The sequence below is a fragment of the Temnothorax nylanderi genome, unplaced genomic scaffold (genome assembly GCF_030848795.1).
Source record: "Temnothorax nylanderi isolate EJ_2023f unplaced genomic scaffold, tnyl_v1.0 TNYL_tig0147_pilon, whole genome shotgun sequence".
Lineage (NCBI taxonomy): Eukaryota > Metazoa > Arthropoda > Insecta > Hymenoptera > Formicidae > Temnothorax > Temnothorax nylanderi.
Genome location: NW_027249209.1, coordinates 247,274 through 264,510, shown reverse-complemented (window position 1 = coordinate 264,510; position 17,237 = coordinate 247,274). Strand labels below are relative to the sequence as shown.

The following is a 17,237-nucleotide window of genomic DNA, read 5'->3' as shown; positions in this document are numbered from 1 at the left end:
TTTGAGATAGAAGAGCAAATGCCATATCTTTGAATATAATATGTGCTCTTTATGGAATTTTAAAGCAAGTAGTTCGGCAGCTGCGGTTAAAATAAACATTCTTATTCGTAATTCGTAACTAAAACAACTATTATTACATATTAATTAAAACCATTATTTTTAAGAAATTATATTCAAGATCGGGATTGTTTCATTGTTTAATTTTTAGTTGCTTCGAAAAGATTTAATTTATATCCACGTATAGAACTCTCAATTCCGCACCGAAGGCGTTATCGATCACGCACTTGTGATTTCGGAGATTCTTTATTTACTTTTACCCATGCAATAGCGTAACGGTACGTCAAACATTTCCCGTAACGTCCTACGACACATCAATTCTACGAAATGCATTTTACTCGCGCGGGTGCGCAGCTGAATATTCCTGCGCGTGTTACGCGGACGTGGACAAACAGTCGGCGTGATTCAAATGCGATGGGGTTTCACGACGTGCAAACTTTTCCGTCGATTCTCCTTCGCCCACAATCCTCGAGCACTCCGGTCCACTCTTCGCGATAATGGAAGAAGCCGTATGTACGCGAAAATTCGCTCAGTGCTCGCCGAACACCCGCGTGACTCGCATCCTTCCCGCGGGAATCGGCAGGTTTCTATGGCAGTCACTTGCGCGTCGGCCGCGATCGAGAATGCCACGTCGATTGGCGCATATTCACTCACGGAAATAATTGTCGCGATCGATTCTGACGACGTATAGCCGGGTGTGATGTGCTGCTCAAAGGGTGAAGTTGCTCTCGAAGACTGAATTGCGCTTAACTCATTACAGGTACTTAACCGCGACTCTCTCGAAATGATGCTGCAGAGGGCTTGTACTCAACGTATCGGAGGTGTCTTCTTTAATGGTAAGCTAATTAGCATCATTACGTATTGTTGTATAAATTTACAAGGATGATGTATGTTTAATGCTTATTTAATGTATCATAGGAGTAATGCCTTGTCTATTTAAATGTTCAACATTATTTTTTATGCAACGCTTGCTCAGCTTTGCTTGTTGGAGCTGCCACATTGTTGATCTGTCAAAATATCACAATGGCGGAGGAAGTACCAGCATTCTTCTTAAAAATCGCAAAGATACCAACGCTGCCTAGAGTCGGCAGAAGCGGACGATTCGAAGATTTCTTTTACAAAGCTGAGAAGCATATACCTCGAATTGGTAGAAGCAATCAACAGGTATCTATAATTATTTGAATTAACATAATTATTAAAAGCCTCTTGTATTATTGTATATATTTTGGAAATTTTGTTTATGTAATAATTATTTTAAATAATTTCTAAATTGCATTTTTCAAGTCAATTAATCCTCTATCGCTACAAGACGAACAGGAAACTTACTCCGGTTTAACTAAAAGGCGTATAGATTATTCTCCGAAAGGTTAGAAATTCGTTAATATACTTTTCCATATATGTGTAATCAAATAATCCTACGATTAACCTAGTCTTGTTTTTATTGTCAGTTGAGGAATTTACCTGGCAGAACTTTCCTCTAGCGATTGAAGGTCCAAAAGAATTGTGGCGGACATTGGCTGGATATTCGAGGGATGGCGATGAGTAAGTTTTACGAAGCCGTATTATAAAAAACGTTTAATTTTTCTCATTAATATAACTTAACACTTAAAAAAATACTACAATTTATTAAAATGTATGAAATATTTCTTCATATATATTAAAACATATTTATACACTTATTTATATGAAATTGAGATAATTATTAGAAACATAGTCTTACAAATTGTTTTATATAATTATTTTAACATGTTTTTAATAACATCTGATATTATGTAGACAATTAATAATTACTTAATTAATTTAAGTATCGAGAATGAAGTGTGGCAGAGAAAGAAAAGAACCGAAGCTGAACCAGCAACCAAGCAAGCAAAATAAAAACTCAGAAATTCTTTATCTCTTTGGGAACGCTAAATGTTATACGGCTTTTGCTGTTATATATGGTGACGGGAAGTAATTAAAAATAATAAGTACACAAATATAAAGTGATTTCGCTTTCATCTTTCTTCAATTTTTTCGCGTCGAATTTGGAGATCCCAATAAATAATTAATCAAAATCTTTTAAACTAAGTTATTATATATATCCTAACAGTGTACAATGTACAATGTATTAGCAAAATTTGACAATTCGTAGGAAATATAGTAATTGTTAGAATGCAGATTCTTAATAATGTACATAATCAAACAATTTTACTGACTGTTCATCAATGTTCAAATATTTATCCGAAGACAATAAAATCTGAAAAATTTTATTTCATTTTCTCTTATTCCTACTATTCCTGAGTTCAAGAAGTTTCATGTAATACAAATTTTTTTACTAAGATTAATTTCTAGCATATGTAAATCATGTTTTATGTATTATTTTACGCATCACTAACATATCGCGTGCGAAAAAACATTTTACTTCGTACATAATTAATATTTTTAATTTTATAAATTGCTTAAACAATAAAATTTACACCACATTAAGATTGATCTTTATATAAGTTTTACGATTGCAACTACTGTTTCTACATGCACTTTATTTATCATAATTAATTATAAATAAAGGATTATTAATTAAAAAATAAAGTATGATAAATTAATTCTAAAAAGAAATAAAGGAAAAGATGCTTGCAACGTGCTGATACAATAATATATACTTACCTCAAAATTAAAGACTAACAATAGAAACAGGTTGCAAAAATTGCAGAGAAAATAACTTTTCGCCCGCGCCGTTCCCTTCTTCTGTATATTTCGCTTAATCCAATACACTGTGTTTAAACGGGCATCTGTAATTTTAACGACTTATGAAAAATTGCCGGTATAATCAAACCGATACTTATAAGAAACCAGCTTTTTCGATTCTCGTGCGACTCGTGCGACAGTTGTTCGCTAAAATTACATACGCCAATCCCTCACCTTTGCGTCAGTCGTTAGGCGACAAATAACAATACCAGATAACATTAGCGAAAATGCGTATGTAGCAACTGAAGACCGATGTAGTAACGTTTGGTAAAGGAAAGCACGGAGATCGACAGCTGTATATGCAAGACGTAAATGCCCAATTCCGTATTTCCCGATAAACAGCTTCGAGACACAGCACGTAACACCGCGAGGCATCATTTAATGTATATGAGATGCTGACGAGCGATACGCAACGACAGATACAGATAAATAGGAAAGTGGTAGGCGATCTATAGACAAAATATAGTTAGTACGTAATGAACACGTGGTCGCCTCCGGTCATCACGATCGTTTCTTATTAAAGACAGCTCAGGCCTTGTATGAGGTAAAAGCACTTATCATAATAAGAGAACAAAATCTTATGGACATATGATCATTTCTTGTACATGAGATATTCGAGCGTGGGTGGACTGGATAAGGATTGTCTTATGTATCAGCTCGCACTAGATAAACGTTCCGCCGTCGATAAAACTCCTTGCGATTCTTGTATCATGTGAAGAGTAATAGCTTCAGCCTCAGACCAGAAAAACTCTTTTGAAAACGTTCATCATTTTTAGCGCATTCTACTTATTTAAAATAAAGTTATTTTGCTTTAGAAGGAGTTGTTTAAATTTATTGCAAATTTATAAAATTTAATGTCTAAGTATATCTTTTTAACTTTTACATTTAAATCTTGGCAATTAGTCTTTCACATTTCGACATTTTTTTGTTTTATTTAAAATAAACTAGATGATAATATCGCATAAGACGTAAATATAAATAATGCAATTATTTGTTTATAATTTGATATTTAAATACATTTTTTTATTCAATTTATTTTAAAAAAAAGTTATTTTACTTTGGAAGGGGTTATTTAAATTTATCGCACATTTGTAAAATTTTTATATCTATATTGCAATTATTTGTTTATAATTCATGACATTAAAATATATTTTTTATTTAAAATAAAAGATCGATGTAGAAATGCAAACGTAGAGTGTCCCACGTTGAAGCCCAAGATGTCGCCAGTTAGACCATTTGACTTTGACATCTGAGGAAGACATCGCTAGGTAGCGCCATCGATCCATTGAACGTATGAATTCTGCGCCATTGACTATACCCCGTAACAATAAATTGTTGTAATTACAATAATTCTTACCTTTAAAACGATGCTTTGTGTTTAAGTCCCGCCGCCGCAACCAGTAATTTTAATTCATTATGCGGTAACCGCGAAGTGTTACTCTCTTACCATGGTGACCTAAATCTCGACATGATTATCGAGAAGAAAGAATCTTTCTTCTTAATCCGCCACATATTTTTTATAACTTATTTCTTCTGTACATCTTCAATGATTAAACTGTGTATTAACATTCATAGATTTTTCTTTGTGTTATATAAATCAACTTCTATATATAGATCAATGAACTAAAAGAAGTTTCGAATGTAAGGGATATAAGTATATCTTATAGCGTCGCTTTTTTAGTTAAATATAACTGAATATATATAGCTCTGCTATTTACTTTTTAAGATAAGTATAGCTCTTAGTCAGTAGTTTTGTGATTTGATACAAGTACAGGTTCGATTATCTACAGGTAGTAGTTACTTAGTTGTAAAAAGATGCAGTTTATCTTTAGAGCATAGCTTCTTTCTGAAGAAAATTTTATCAATTTATACAACTTGCACATATCAGAATCATTTCATTTTCCACGAAGACAGCAACAATTAATAAAAAATGTTGGAAAAATGAATTCCTGAACGCGATGACCTTTGCATTGATATTTCTCGCCACACGATGGAGCATTACTCAATATAGCAATAATTAGCTTATTATATATAATGGATATATAATTCTCAAAATAATCCCTCTCGGCCAGATTGCAATTAAAAGCTGTGCGCATCGATATCTCTTAAAACTGCTACCACATATCGACGCGAACTTTCCAAATAATTATTATGCGCATTATTTAATTACTTATTGCGCGGCGAATGTACCTGTTCGCGAGACCGCGAGTACGATCCCTTCGACGGAACATCCTTACGCGTTCCCGATTTTTCCCCGGCACTTTTTGCATAATAATCGTGCGCGATGCATAATTCGCACGTGCACGAAACGTCGTTTTCTCTGCCGCCGCTTTCCTCGGCCACGTGCGGTTTCCGTGAGGCGATTTTTCCGCAATCGCTTTCCCCCGCGGCGCGGCGCGGCGTGCTGACTTGAGCGCGAGGGATGCTTTTTTTCGCGGAATCGCATCTCGAGGATATCAACGCCGTCACGTCGACACGAGTATGTACATCGTGCGCGACGCGGATCAGCCCGGGTTCGCACATAGCAATTTACGGAAACCGCACGTAACTCGCGCTCCGTGCCGACCCGAGCCAACACGAGCGAACGTTTCCATGGAGTGTTACGTAACGGATCGACGCTAGATCGACGGCCGAAGTAACTGTATTTTCGAAGAAGCGACCGCCGAAGCGAAATCGCCGAGCAAAACTTAGCCTAGAGGCAGCCGCCATGCTTGGCGGGGATGATAGGGGTGTGAGGTATTGGTAGCTTTCATGGTGTTCTCTTGCAAAGGTTTTCGTGAAAATCTGCCGGTTACAACTTGGACCTCGCTGCAAATAAATGTTTTCGACGAATTGCAATCAAGCAATTTATTCCCATTAATAATTGTATTTCGTTAAATACAAATTTGTATTTAATTTGTCTTGGTTATTAATACCATAATTTTAGCTATTTTTTTTCAGTACCATTGAATATACTTTAGTCTTTAGATCTAGTTTTGCAACCGGTATTTACATATATCTTCATGATTATAATATAATGTGAACGCATCGTTAATATGTGCACTATTTGATCGTACCTTTTTGCGAAATAAAAAATGCCACGTCATAATTTTCATACAAGTCATCGTCGACTTTAGCCCGATCAGCAGTCTGTACAATGTTGCGTGAGTAGGTATTTTCCCAGTCGTATTTAGTAATCTATTCAAATGAACGATTATTACATTTCGGCCTTGATGTTTTGCACCGTTCGGGAATGAAAATGACACGTTAAAAGCGCAATCGTTATAGGTGGCGAGCGAATGTTGCAGCTACTCTCTCATCCCGTCACATAATCGTATTTGTAGAGACAATCTATTGTTGCAAAGTGTAAAATGTTAATTTTGAGCAAGAAACAGTATTATTAATCAATAGGAAGTTAATTTACGTATTACAATAAAATGTAATTACTAAGAATTATTTATTAATTGTTCACAGTAAGCAATAAATTAACTTTTATCAATAATTAGAATATTATTTTTTTTAAATAAACGACTATAGATCAGTACTTTAATATAAACTTTCAAGTTTACGTCTTAACTTGATACTCAAAGAATTTTATCCTCTCCCTGTCTGAATTGTTGTAATGACGTATATTCCAAACATGATCCCGACAATCGACTGTGTCTTTGAAAAGAACATTGCAGCACGGGCGGTCTACGTGTGCAGAAAAATAGTGTTTGCCAGAAGCCGAGCGCTGCCGCGCTGGCGGAAAAACGGTGCGGAGCAAGGGGCGAAGCTAGCAGGAAGGTCTTCGAGGCGGAAGTTGCATGGCCAGCGCGAACAATGCGTGTCCCGCGAGCGGTCGTTTAATAACCCTGATTTGCCGTTTATACGGGAGGTCATGGAGGAGGTGGAGGTGGGCCGCGAGAGACACGGAGGAGAGGAGAGAGGTGGCGGAGGGTGCTGATGATGGGACGAGAGGGTGAGCATCGGGATCGCGCGCAACAACCGTACATAATCACGTAATGCGGTTATCATGCCAATTGCGTAAATATTTGAGCCAATTTGTGGCATGCAACGGATTCGCTCTCCTCGACCCGTGGCTTCGCGAGAAAGAGAAAGAGAGAGGAGAGGAGAGAGAGAGAGAGAGAGAGAGAGAGAGAGAGAGACCACCGTCCGATCAGGGCGGCCTATTACAGCCAACTTGTTGGCGTTTGCCGACCCGCGGGTTTCCGTCTCTCTTTCTCTTTATCTCTGTATTTTCCCTTATTCTCTATTTCCTTCCCGTTTCTTCCATCTCACCTGTTCCTCCGGATGCCGATGGAGGAACAAAGAAAAAAGCTGGCTGCCACGCGCAGAAACCGCGGCGACGCCGACGCGGCGGAAACGTTCTGCTTGCAGTAACTTTTGATCGTAGCACTTTCAGCAACCATTCGCTGTATCTAGTAAGACTGGATGTCGATTTATTATTATGTAATCTAATTTGACAAAGTGACGAAAGATCTAATTATAAAGATACTAAGTTTCCTGCAATTTAATATACCTACGTATACGAACGGACGGAAAGATTTCCAGATCTATTCATCGTTAGATCACGTAGCAAACGTCAATTTGAAACTTCATCAGTCTCAATCGTCTTTGAATGAAAGCGATTTTATTTCCGCCGAAATCCTGGAATTGAGAATACGAGAAAACTACAAGAAAAAGGGAGGGGAAAAGGATGGGAGAGAAACTGGCGCCTCTTCTAAAGCACATAATCGCTCTACGTGGTCGTATGTTGCCAGCCAGCCAGCCAGCCAGCCAGGACCCAGTTCCTGGTACTTGGCTTCGGCCGTAGACTCGGGCTTCCACTCCTGCGTGTATCCGTTTGTCCGTCCCTTCGTCCGCGTGCCGCCCTCTCATCCACGCAGGTAGAACAGACGGGCAGCCGCGGATCAATTAGTGCACAAGTGTGGACCTCGTAAACCTGTGCAGGACCTGCCGTGTCGACTTCCTCTCGGATAGACTTCCACGAAAGTCGAGGCTGATTCAACCGCACGACATGATCCTCGATTTGTAATTTATGCGCTGATAAGGGACAACTGTCCAGGATTAATTCTCATGATAATTCGATCAACTGATTATTATAGATACCGAAAAGATATAAACTGCAAGATGTCCTAGAATAAGTACTTCTTACAAAGTATCCAATATAATTTTGTAATAAAAGAACTCTAAATTTTATTAAAATTATTACGTCTAATTGTAAGCTTTAGTCTTATCTACGTAATCGCGTATCTAACTCTGCTAGAAGATCAAATGTAGAAATATAGGGATCGAAACGTGTACAGCATCAACATCTCGAGAGGATCAGGCAGACGTGTCCGAATAGTTTGATTCTCTCGACTAGCGGTTCATCGATTGACTCCAACAATGGAGATGCGCAAGGAAGGTCGGAAGGTCGCCGTTTCGTATACAAGGCGTCATCCGCGACAATCATTGTGCGTCTCGGCTGTTGTCTTCTCATCGGCGTAACGCGTCCAGAAGCGTGTGAAGAGATGGTGCGAGAATAGGGAGCAGAAAAAGTGGCGAGAAGTTGAGGAGCAGGAACAGAGGCGCCTTGTCATGCCGTGTAATGACGGCGGAGATGCGCGACGTCCTGTGAGGAGAGAAAGAGAGGGGGAGTGAGAGAGAAAGGGGGGAGGGGCAGAAACTCGATGAGAGAACGAAAAAAAGGAAAAGAAGCAATCACCGTCCTTTATCCACCTCGCTGAGATAAAGCCTTCTCAGTTAGTTGCAACGGAGTCGAAAGCTATCCTTGCTACTGTTGGTACGGCCGATCTTGTTCTCTCATTATCAGTACTTGTGCCGTTTATATACTTTTATCAAAACGTGAATGCACCATCGTTCTCTTCCCTATGGTGTGACAATGTTTGAATATTATAAAATCCGTGATAATCAAATAATATAGATTCATATTCTGGTAGAAATGCTTTCACATAAGTTACTTTACGTTTATAATATTTATATATACAAGTCATAAGAATATATAATATTTTGTAAAATAATGAAATATTTAAACTCTATAAGACAAAAAAAATTTACTCTAAAAATAATATATCATAATTTGTTTCTTTTTAATATTCTTATAATTTTCGTAAAAAATAAAAAAAGTTTTTAATTTTTCTGTCCTTCCAATTTTCTTGCTCTTTCTTCGCAGCTGTTTTTTTTTAAGTTCTAGAGATGGCCTTGAGAATGAGTAGCAGCAAAAGGACGCTACCGTACTGATATTATCAAGCGCTGGCAATTAATCGTCCCGTGAAAAACATGAATGGAAGAAAGCAACGCGGCGCCTGACTCGGCGCATTAGTCGTCGACAGGAAACGGCTCCGAAGATGACGTTTCCTTCGAGGGAAAAAAAAAGGAAGAGTCTTCGAAAGTCGGTCCCTTTTCTCAAGAGTGATTATTTCGAAGAGGGCGGTGGGGCAATTTAGCGTTGGGATCCTCTTAGAGTTTACTGTCGATTTATGCCATCAATTTCGGATTTTCAGTGAGAAAGTTCGTCTTCCTTTGGATTCAATTTAAACCACTACTCAGAAAGCTAGTTCAATTTTTAGTTAAATATTATTTTTTTATTTTTATATATAAAGTAATTAAATTATTGTTTTATTTTTTAATTCAATATAAAAATTACAGGCCATGAATTTTCTTCTTGTTCCATTCCTTTAGCTCTTTTCTGGAATAATAAATCACCCCTGCTTAAAAGGAATCATAAAACGCCAAAATATCTGTATTTCCTAAACACAAGTCATTATCGTTAAAATAATCGCCCCATTGATCGATTCATAAATTCTTTGGAGAATGGAGCGGTAGCCGAACTAATCTCTTAATATCACTGACTCTTTGAGAGGTATATAGTGTCGTAATTTCCCTGAAGCGCATCTAGGTGTCAAATCGCACGTTTTTGATGTTTCTTTAAAGGAAAAGAAGAAAAAAGACATCGTCTCACGGAATTTATGCTGGGCCCAAATCGATAAAACTATACATTAACGAGGCCATTGAATCAGTTTTCATTGCTGTGGCGAAAGGAACTATCGGCTGCGCCTTTTTTCCTCCCGCTTGTCGTGAGAAGTGGCATTAAGTCTCCGCGAAAGACCCGCCCAAGAAAAAATGAAGAGATTGTAGACCTCGAGAGTACTAGCTTCACGCCAACGGTGGGTTTTTTTAGCCAAATGGATGTTAAAAAGAAAAGTTTGACTGCTTTGAAGCACTTTGCTAAATAAGCAAATCTCATAAGTGATAGGTGATTGTCTCGATATAACCGATTGTATCACAAAATTGAACTTTTTGTTAAGTTGCATTGAAATAAAAAATATTAATTAAATGTTTAAAATATTTAAATATATTATATTTATCGAGCGTCAAAGTAAAAGTGTAAATGTTCAGCTACGTGAAAAAGATATTATCTGTGCCTTGTTAAGAAAGAGGTAAAAATAAAGAAAATGTCATGGTACCTATATAGAACTACTGATCGAAACGTAAATAGCAGTCAGTGCGAAAGAGGTGACTGGGCCCACACAGGTACACGGACTACTCGATAAACAACTCCCTCGTGGCCGGCATACGAGACATAGGCACGGGCGTTAAATGAAATTAGCACGGCATTTAGTTAAGTTAGTCGGTCCGTTTAGCCGATCCTTCGGGTTATAAATTATTCTGGAATGACTTGCACCGAAGTGGATAGGTGAGGTGAGGAAAAAGAAAGAGAGAGAGAAAGGCTCGGCTCAAACGAGTGCCAAACGGGAGAGAGAAAAGGAGAACGCGGGCGAAGACAGTAAACCAATGCGAGGCTATATATTAAGAAAGATAATTTGCTTCACCAGCGCGATATTTTTATTAACATAGTGTCCGATACTTCGGCCGGCCGGTTTCGTGATACGTATTTTAACGCCAACACTAAACGCGTATCGATCCATAAAGCCGAACATATTTATTTTAACGTACTTTAACGTATTTTAATGTAAGTCTATGTCGAAACCGTCGAAACACAGAAATAATCAATATTGGTAGACTTGAAATTAAAAGCTGATAAAAGTTTGATTGTAAAATATTTTCACGTATCTAGCAAGAGAATGTTATACTTATTTCCTGCACTTTGATTTTTATTTATTAATATTCTGCGAAAATGTGACTAAACGATAAAATTATTTTTTATGTTATAAATCTTTTCACAATTGTTTTATAAAATGAAGCTACGATGTTCACAAAAATACAAAGAATAGGTGATTACGGTCTACTATAACTAAAGGAATGAAAAAAGACGAACGATATAGCCGTTGAGGAGGCGTGAAACATTGGCGCCTGGCGCTCGAAAAAGGAAACAAGGTAGGTACTACGTTTCATAAGAGGTAAATCAGGACTATGAAAATTAAGCTAGTTTGTAATACTTGACTACCTTCAAAATAAACGGACTGTGACCAAAAATTTCAGTTTAATAAAATTCGGAGCAACAGTATCAATCATCTATATTATTGTATTGACATTCTTTATGAAAAAAATCACAACTAAAAACATTACATTTAAATTATTCGACTGTAAACTATATTGTTACGATTCTATCACAATTTCTCTATGGCAAGAAAATTTTATTTCCTTATAAATATGCCTTACTAATAAGAATGTGTGATAGCAATCCTATTTGCGCATTAAAGATACTTTAAAAATAAAGAGAAAAAGAAATAAGAGATTCTCAAAAATCGAGTGTTATATCAATATAGTCGCAAATCATTTAATTATATAAGAATTTTAGAGAGGAGAATTATGTTAAAAATCACGTAATAAATTTGATACATAAGTATCTTAAATGATTAAAATAGCATTTAAGTATACGATATCTGCAAGTTTCTTTCTTCGCATATCCTACCTGACAGCCTCTTTGTATATTCTATTCGGTAACGACGATTCATCTTTGCCGAACAAGCGTAACGAAGCCGCGTGGACAGCGGCGTGGAGCGGACTCGAACACGGGATATCACCGGCTCGGAAACCTCGAAAGCAATTATAACCGAATCCCTAAATACCCATCACCAAGCTACACGGGGTCTTTGTCTCGCTTACCTGTAAAGCCGGCTTGTTTCACAAACGAGGATAGGTCGTACTACAAAGATGGGCCGCCGCGAAGAATCGGAGACCGGTTGACCCGCGCGATGGTGGTTCAGATCCCCGTCAAGGGTGGCCCCGGATCTCGAGGTGAAAGGGAGAAGTGGAGAAAGGGAGAGACACGTTTTTTTTGCATCAAATATTTACACATTTTTATTGGGTGCTAAATCCATTCGGGATCATCACGTAGTACCCCGCGATCCTATCTCAGGGATCGATTACTCGCTCGTTAAGGGACTCGCTTGTATCGCGCCGTCATTATTTGCCGCGCGGTGCTTCCTTTCGCGGTAGTTTATGACAACTTTTGACGGTCCCCGCAGCTACCTGTGCCTGTACGTCGAAAGTTGGATCATCCATTCAGGTGGACACGATGCAAGTGGTACGCCATGAGCACCGTACAGATGTATAGATATACGAAAACATAATACTTAAAGAATTACAATATTTTTTTTCAATTATTAGAATAGAATTAAATTTTTTACAAAATGTAATTTTCTTACAAAATACCAATATTAACTATAAGAATATGATAAAAATGTATACTAAAGAATAATTAATATTATCATCTTTGGCAAAAACCTATAAACTGCGCTATTAATAAAAACAGAAACACCCTGGATGTCTTTAAATTATTATACAATATACGTATATACTTTTACGACGTCAACAACGAGTCTGTGTTCGCCTGTATTCTAGGCTTGTAACTCGAGCGCAAAAGATCTGCGAGCCGATGTTTCCGTGCTAGCCAGTTAGCGCCGGAGGGGGTTCGCGTGATCCTGGATGTATCCTAGCCGGACTAGTCAACCCCCCGAAGGAGTCTTCTTCCGAGGAGATCGAAGATGCTCGAGGATGCACGGGGGCCCCCATCCTCTGAAATCCGGGACACGCGAGCCTCGCGGGAAATTCTTTGGCTCTATACCCGAGCTCTCTACTTCTCGGTAAAGCGACTCGTAGCCGTGGGCGTCGTGTTCTCCTCTCGTGTCTCGTCCATGCCCACCCTTCGCTGCCATCGACGGATTGCTAATCCTCCGTTGGATACACTTTAGGCTCGTTAATTCTATAGGTCGGAAGTTTTTATTGTAGACAGCGCGCCCGCGTTAAAAAATAATACAGATGGAACTCATTGAATTATGCGACCTTGAAGCCACATATTCATTTAAGGGAGAATTTATTGCAACATGACTGATGTGCTAGGATGGATATGTTCTCGAATTACATAATTAAAAATTGAGATGTTCTAGCTTTTAAGTCCTAGGATTTTTAAATACTTTATTTTATGAGTATACTATATATTGTTGTGTCCAACTTATAAAATATCTATAACGATTAAGCGATCGAAACTGCATGGAAACGCAGAAGAGTCTTGAATCTTTTGCAGTTATATGAACTATAATCAATCATATCGTGAGAAGTCAGCACCATCTGATTATATGATACAAGCGAATTGCGCGTAAGAGTGTTCCTGCAATTAAGTACATTGATTACCGCGTAACAAGTTTCTAGTATAATTAGGGTTACATAGGCTTAAGATGTTTAAACATGTTATAAGATGAATTGTATAATTATATTCGCATTATAAACATCACAGCACTGCACAGTCCTATTTATATCGGAAACTTATACGTGTCTAAAAGGTGCAACTGTTAAAAAAAATAGTTGTACTTATTCGTTTTCGCATATTACATTGTCAATATAGGCGAATATGTTAATTATAATGTAAAACGCGATAATATTTTATTTTTACGCAAAGCTAACGTGCGATACTCAAACATTAATATTAAATATTAATATTAAAAATCTCATTTTATAATGCAATAACGGAGCGAACTACCCAAAAATTTGGAATATACTCGAACATATCTTTAATTAAAATAGAGTTTAATTTAATAACATGATCGCAGTAAATCATGAATATCCGCGGAGAATCCTATTTGTACCTGATTGGAAAATAATATGATCGTCTACTCAAGCGTCACCGAATAAACTTAGTTGGTACTGAAGTTACCGAGTGTGATGATAACACGTCTGACGGTGCTACCATCGCAACTCTGCCCATCTATACAATGCGCGGAAGGGCATGATCAAACCGGTAGGGTACAAAGGTAGCAAGCGCGTGGAGGGCGCGGAGTAAAGCAACCCCTCGAGGGGACACTCGCGCAGCGGCGCGGCGGTGATGTGTGACGTGGCCTGACACGATGTCGGGATCCCGGTGGTCGTGTGGGTACGTCGCGGTCGTACATGATGTATATGGTACGCGGGAATAGGGGCGGAGCGGAGACAGATGGGCGTGCGGAGGATCCCTTTGAGGCTGCCGCGCGCGGCGCCAGTGCCTCCGTGCCCTGGAAGTTCTTCTATCTCACCTTGTGTCTCTCCCCCCCCCCTCCCCCTCCCCCCCGTCCCATTCCCCCAATCCCTCGGAGAGAGTCACGGACCGAGCTACGCTTCTACGGCTACGCAATCAGGCCCAGAAGAAGTCTCGGAGTCGAGCGCCTTCAATCCTTCCCCTGGCGCCACTCGCCAGCACCGTCTAAATCATCCTACTGCCGGGGAACAAAAAATTTTCCCCAGCGGATCGAGAGCGGAGGACCCGCGATCGTCTCGGTGATTCGTGAGGATTTGATTCATGTTCGCGTTCCTTTTACGCGCCAAATAGTCTTCATGCTGATGCAGCCATCAAGAAGGAGGATTTCTTCTTTCGTAGATTTCCCTTGAAAATTGCAAACAGGCTAATAATTCGTATTTGGCTTTTGTATTAATGTTATCAGCAGTATTAATAACTGAATAAGTGATTAAATAATAACATTAATTATAAACTTTTATAAGAATAACAGTTTCGATATACAAAAAATGTCGCACAAAAAATATAAGGTACCGGCCTAAACGACAGGAAGAAATATTCATAAATCTGACATGTTTATGAATGAGCAACCTGTTCGGAAGTCACTTTGCCCGAAATTGTATTCACGCGTTTTACGCTGTAATTAATGGATTTTTAAGTGGCCAATTTATCGGTATCGAGTGAGAATCGAAGCTCACGGCGGCGAAATAGCGAATTGTGCAAGATCATGCAGTAACAATCGATCGAACGCATCGTTACGAGGGACGCTCGACTTTCCGGTTCGTCCCTAGACCTTACAGCTTACTTAGCAAGAGTGGGGCAACGACGTTTAGTCTCCTGACTAATGAACCTTACGAGGCCCGAGCGCACCCGGCAGATTACCTGAGCTTCATTTAAACTCCCGTGGAAAGGGTCAACCAGAAAACTGAGGAAGATAGATGCCGTGGATTATAGCGTTGCTGGATTCAAGTATGATCTACTCGTGTTTTTGAATATGACTTCCACACCGTTAATTTAAAAAACATACTTGGAGAAATATTATTAAAGCTTTATTACACACACACACACACACACACACACACACACACACACACACACGCGCGCGCGCGCAATGCAATAATTGATTTCTTGTTATATAATACTATGAAGAATTTCGAAATTACATTTGTAATTTTCATTACGTACACAAATAATATCGACACTTTTCCTTTATCGCGACCTATGTATAATAGAAAGAAAAGCAACCGATACTATTGAGGGCCACCATGGTCTGGTCTTTGACCTCAATCGAATCTTTCTCGGAAATTAGGTGAATCGAAGCCGATGCCTTGTAATTAATCTGGATCTAATTCTATACATTAAAAAAATTATAGCGCGCGGAAGGTTTGTCTATTTCACCATCAAAGCGTCAAAGACTCAAACTCTTTTCCGTTTTTATACAAAAAGGATATATAATAACAAGCCGTTCTGTAAATATTGTCTTGCATCAAGCTATCTTTTCTTTCGTTGCAAAATTTTATTCGACATAGTTGATGCACATAGAACATGACGTTAGAAAATATCAGGCTCGAAGATGCGCTCTTTCTATAAAACTGGCGAGTTTACAAGGAAGTATCTTCCGTCGGACGCGTCTTGATTGATTGGACAGTAACTAATGAACCGCGGCTAATTGCGCGCGGTAATATTCGCCAGCAAAAACCAGGCAAAGCACACATAGCTGACCCGTGACTTCCCTAAGATCACAGGACTCCCCACGCCGCTTCCTGGCCACGACCTTCCGCCCGACCTTCCCGATGCCTCCCGCTAATTATTTCGGCTACCCTCTCATCGACTCCGTTTCTGTCTCTTCCGACTGATTCTTCTTTGTTCTCTTGGCATATTTCCTTTGGCGCCTGCCGTTCGTCTACGGTAAATCTCAACTGTCTTCGCGTATTCGATTAAAGTTACGTAAAATAGTAAGATATCAATTAATTACGAACGTGTCTGATTATTGGTTCGTTCACGCTGTAAATAATAACTGATATGAATATTCACTATAATATAACGTAATTTCATATGATGTCATATTTCCAAAATACCGTAAATACACGTTTACTTTGAGACTTTGAAAAACGATCTATTTAACATATCGCGTCTATACGAAGCAGACTAATAACCCTAATTCATTAATAACTTTATCCTCACCCGCATATTAAATGTAAATATCAAGCAAACGATGTTTTGATATGTAAACTGGAAATTCCGAGATAAAACCGTTTATATCCCGGCTTCCTAAAACAATACGTGGCGATAATATAACTGATGTTGACGGGGATTGCGCAAATTTATTGTGGCAATTATGGGGCGCCATATAACGACTTACACTCACGTTTACGGCAATCGACAGGCGAGGGACTTTTATTAGATCAGCAATAAACACCGGCCCCCAGGGTTCTCTCGAATATAAACGCCGCCGAAATAGGATTTGCCCGCTGACTCCTAGAAATCCCTCCTGGCACCAGACTAGAAAGCAAAGGGGCCAATTACGTTGCGAGGGGGATGAGTGCCGTGTCAATTCTGGTTAGAGATGACGGCATTAACCCTCTACCGGACCTTTTTAACCCTGCAATTCACCACGACGAATCCTCACGCTCTTTCTTCGGAAAGAGAGCTACATCCAATTCAAATAGAATATATATAAATCATACAATTTCACTCCTCTCTGAGATAAAAATTTAAATATAATGATTTTTCGATCAGTGAAGATAAATGTCATTTTACAAATAATAGACTTAATAATTGTTTCTAAATACGGAATATAATTGAGGGTCTCCATGCAAGAGAGCTATAAGTCGACTTACATTCCTATTGATATTTTTTGTTGCAAAAGGAAGATAAGTTTACAATCTTATAGGCTTGGTGGGCAACAGAAAACGCATTTAAAAAGCCCACCAAAAGCGTTTCCCAACTTCTTTTTACTTGACTATTTCAGAGTTGGGGCACTATAAACCGGAGCCAAGTAAAATATCAAAAAAGAAACAGA

General features: G+C 38.7%; 1 protein-coding gene across 1 annotated transcript; it reads left to right on the top strand.

Annotated features, from left to right (window-relative positions):
* The first annotated feature begins 728 nt into the window (after nucleotides 1-728).
* On the top strand, nucleotides 729-2,306 carry Eth (ecdysis triggering hormone). The gene is made up of 5 exons (XM_071714831.1): nucleotides 729-893; nucleotides 1,034-1,221; nucleotides 1,342-1,423; nucleotides 1,506-1,599; nucleotides 1,863-2,306. Exons 1-5 carry the CDS (start codon nucleotides 842-844, stop codon nucleotides 1,930-1,932), a joined length of 486 nt encoding a protein of 161 aa, XP_071570932.1. The 5' UTR covers nucleotides 729-841; the 3' UTR covers nucleotides 1,933-2,306.
* Nucleotides 2,307-17,237: the final 14,931 nt, after the last annotated feature.

What these genes read in the sequence shown, in the direction of transcription:
- Eth (XM_071714831.1), top strand. Translation starts at nt 842, where the DNA reads ATGATGCTGCAGAGGGCTTGTACTCAACGTATCGGAGGTGTCTTCTTT. An exon ending in TATAGATTATTCTCCGAAAG is followed by an intron (nt 1,424 to 1,505) that starts GTTAGAAATTCG and finishes TTTTATTGTCAG; the next exon opens with TTGAGGAATTTACCTGGCAG. An exon ending in TATTCGAGGGATGGCGATGA is followed by an intron (nt 1,600 to 1,862) that starts GTAAGTTTTACG and finishes AATTAATTTAAG; the next exon opens with TATCGAGAATGAAGTGTGGC.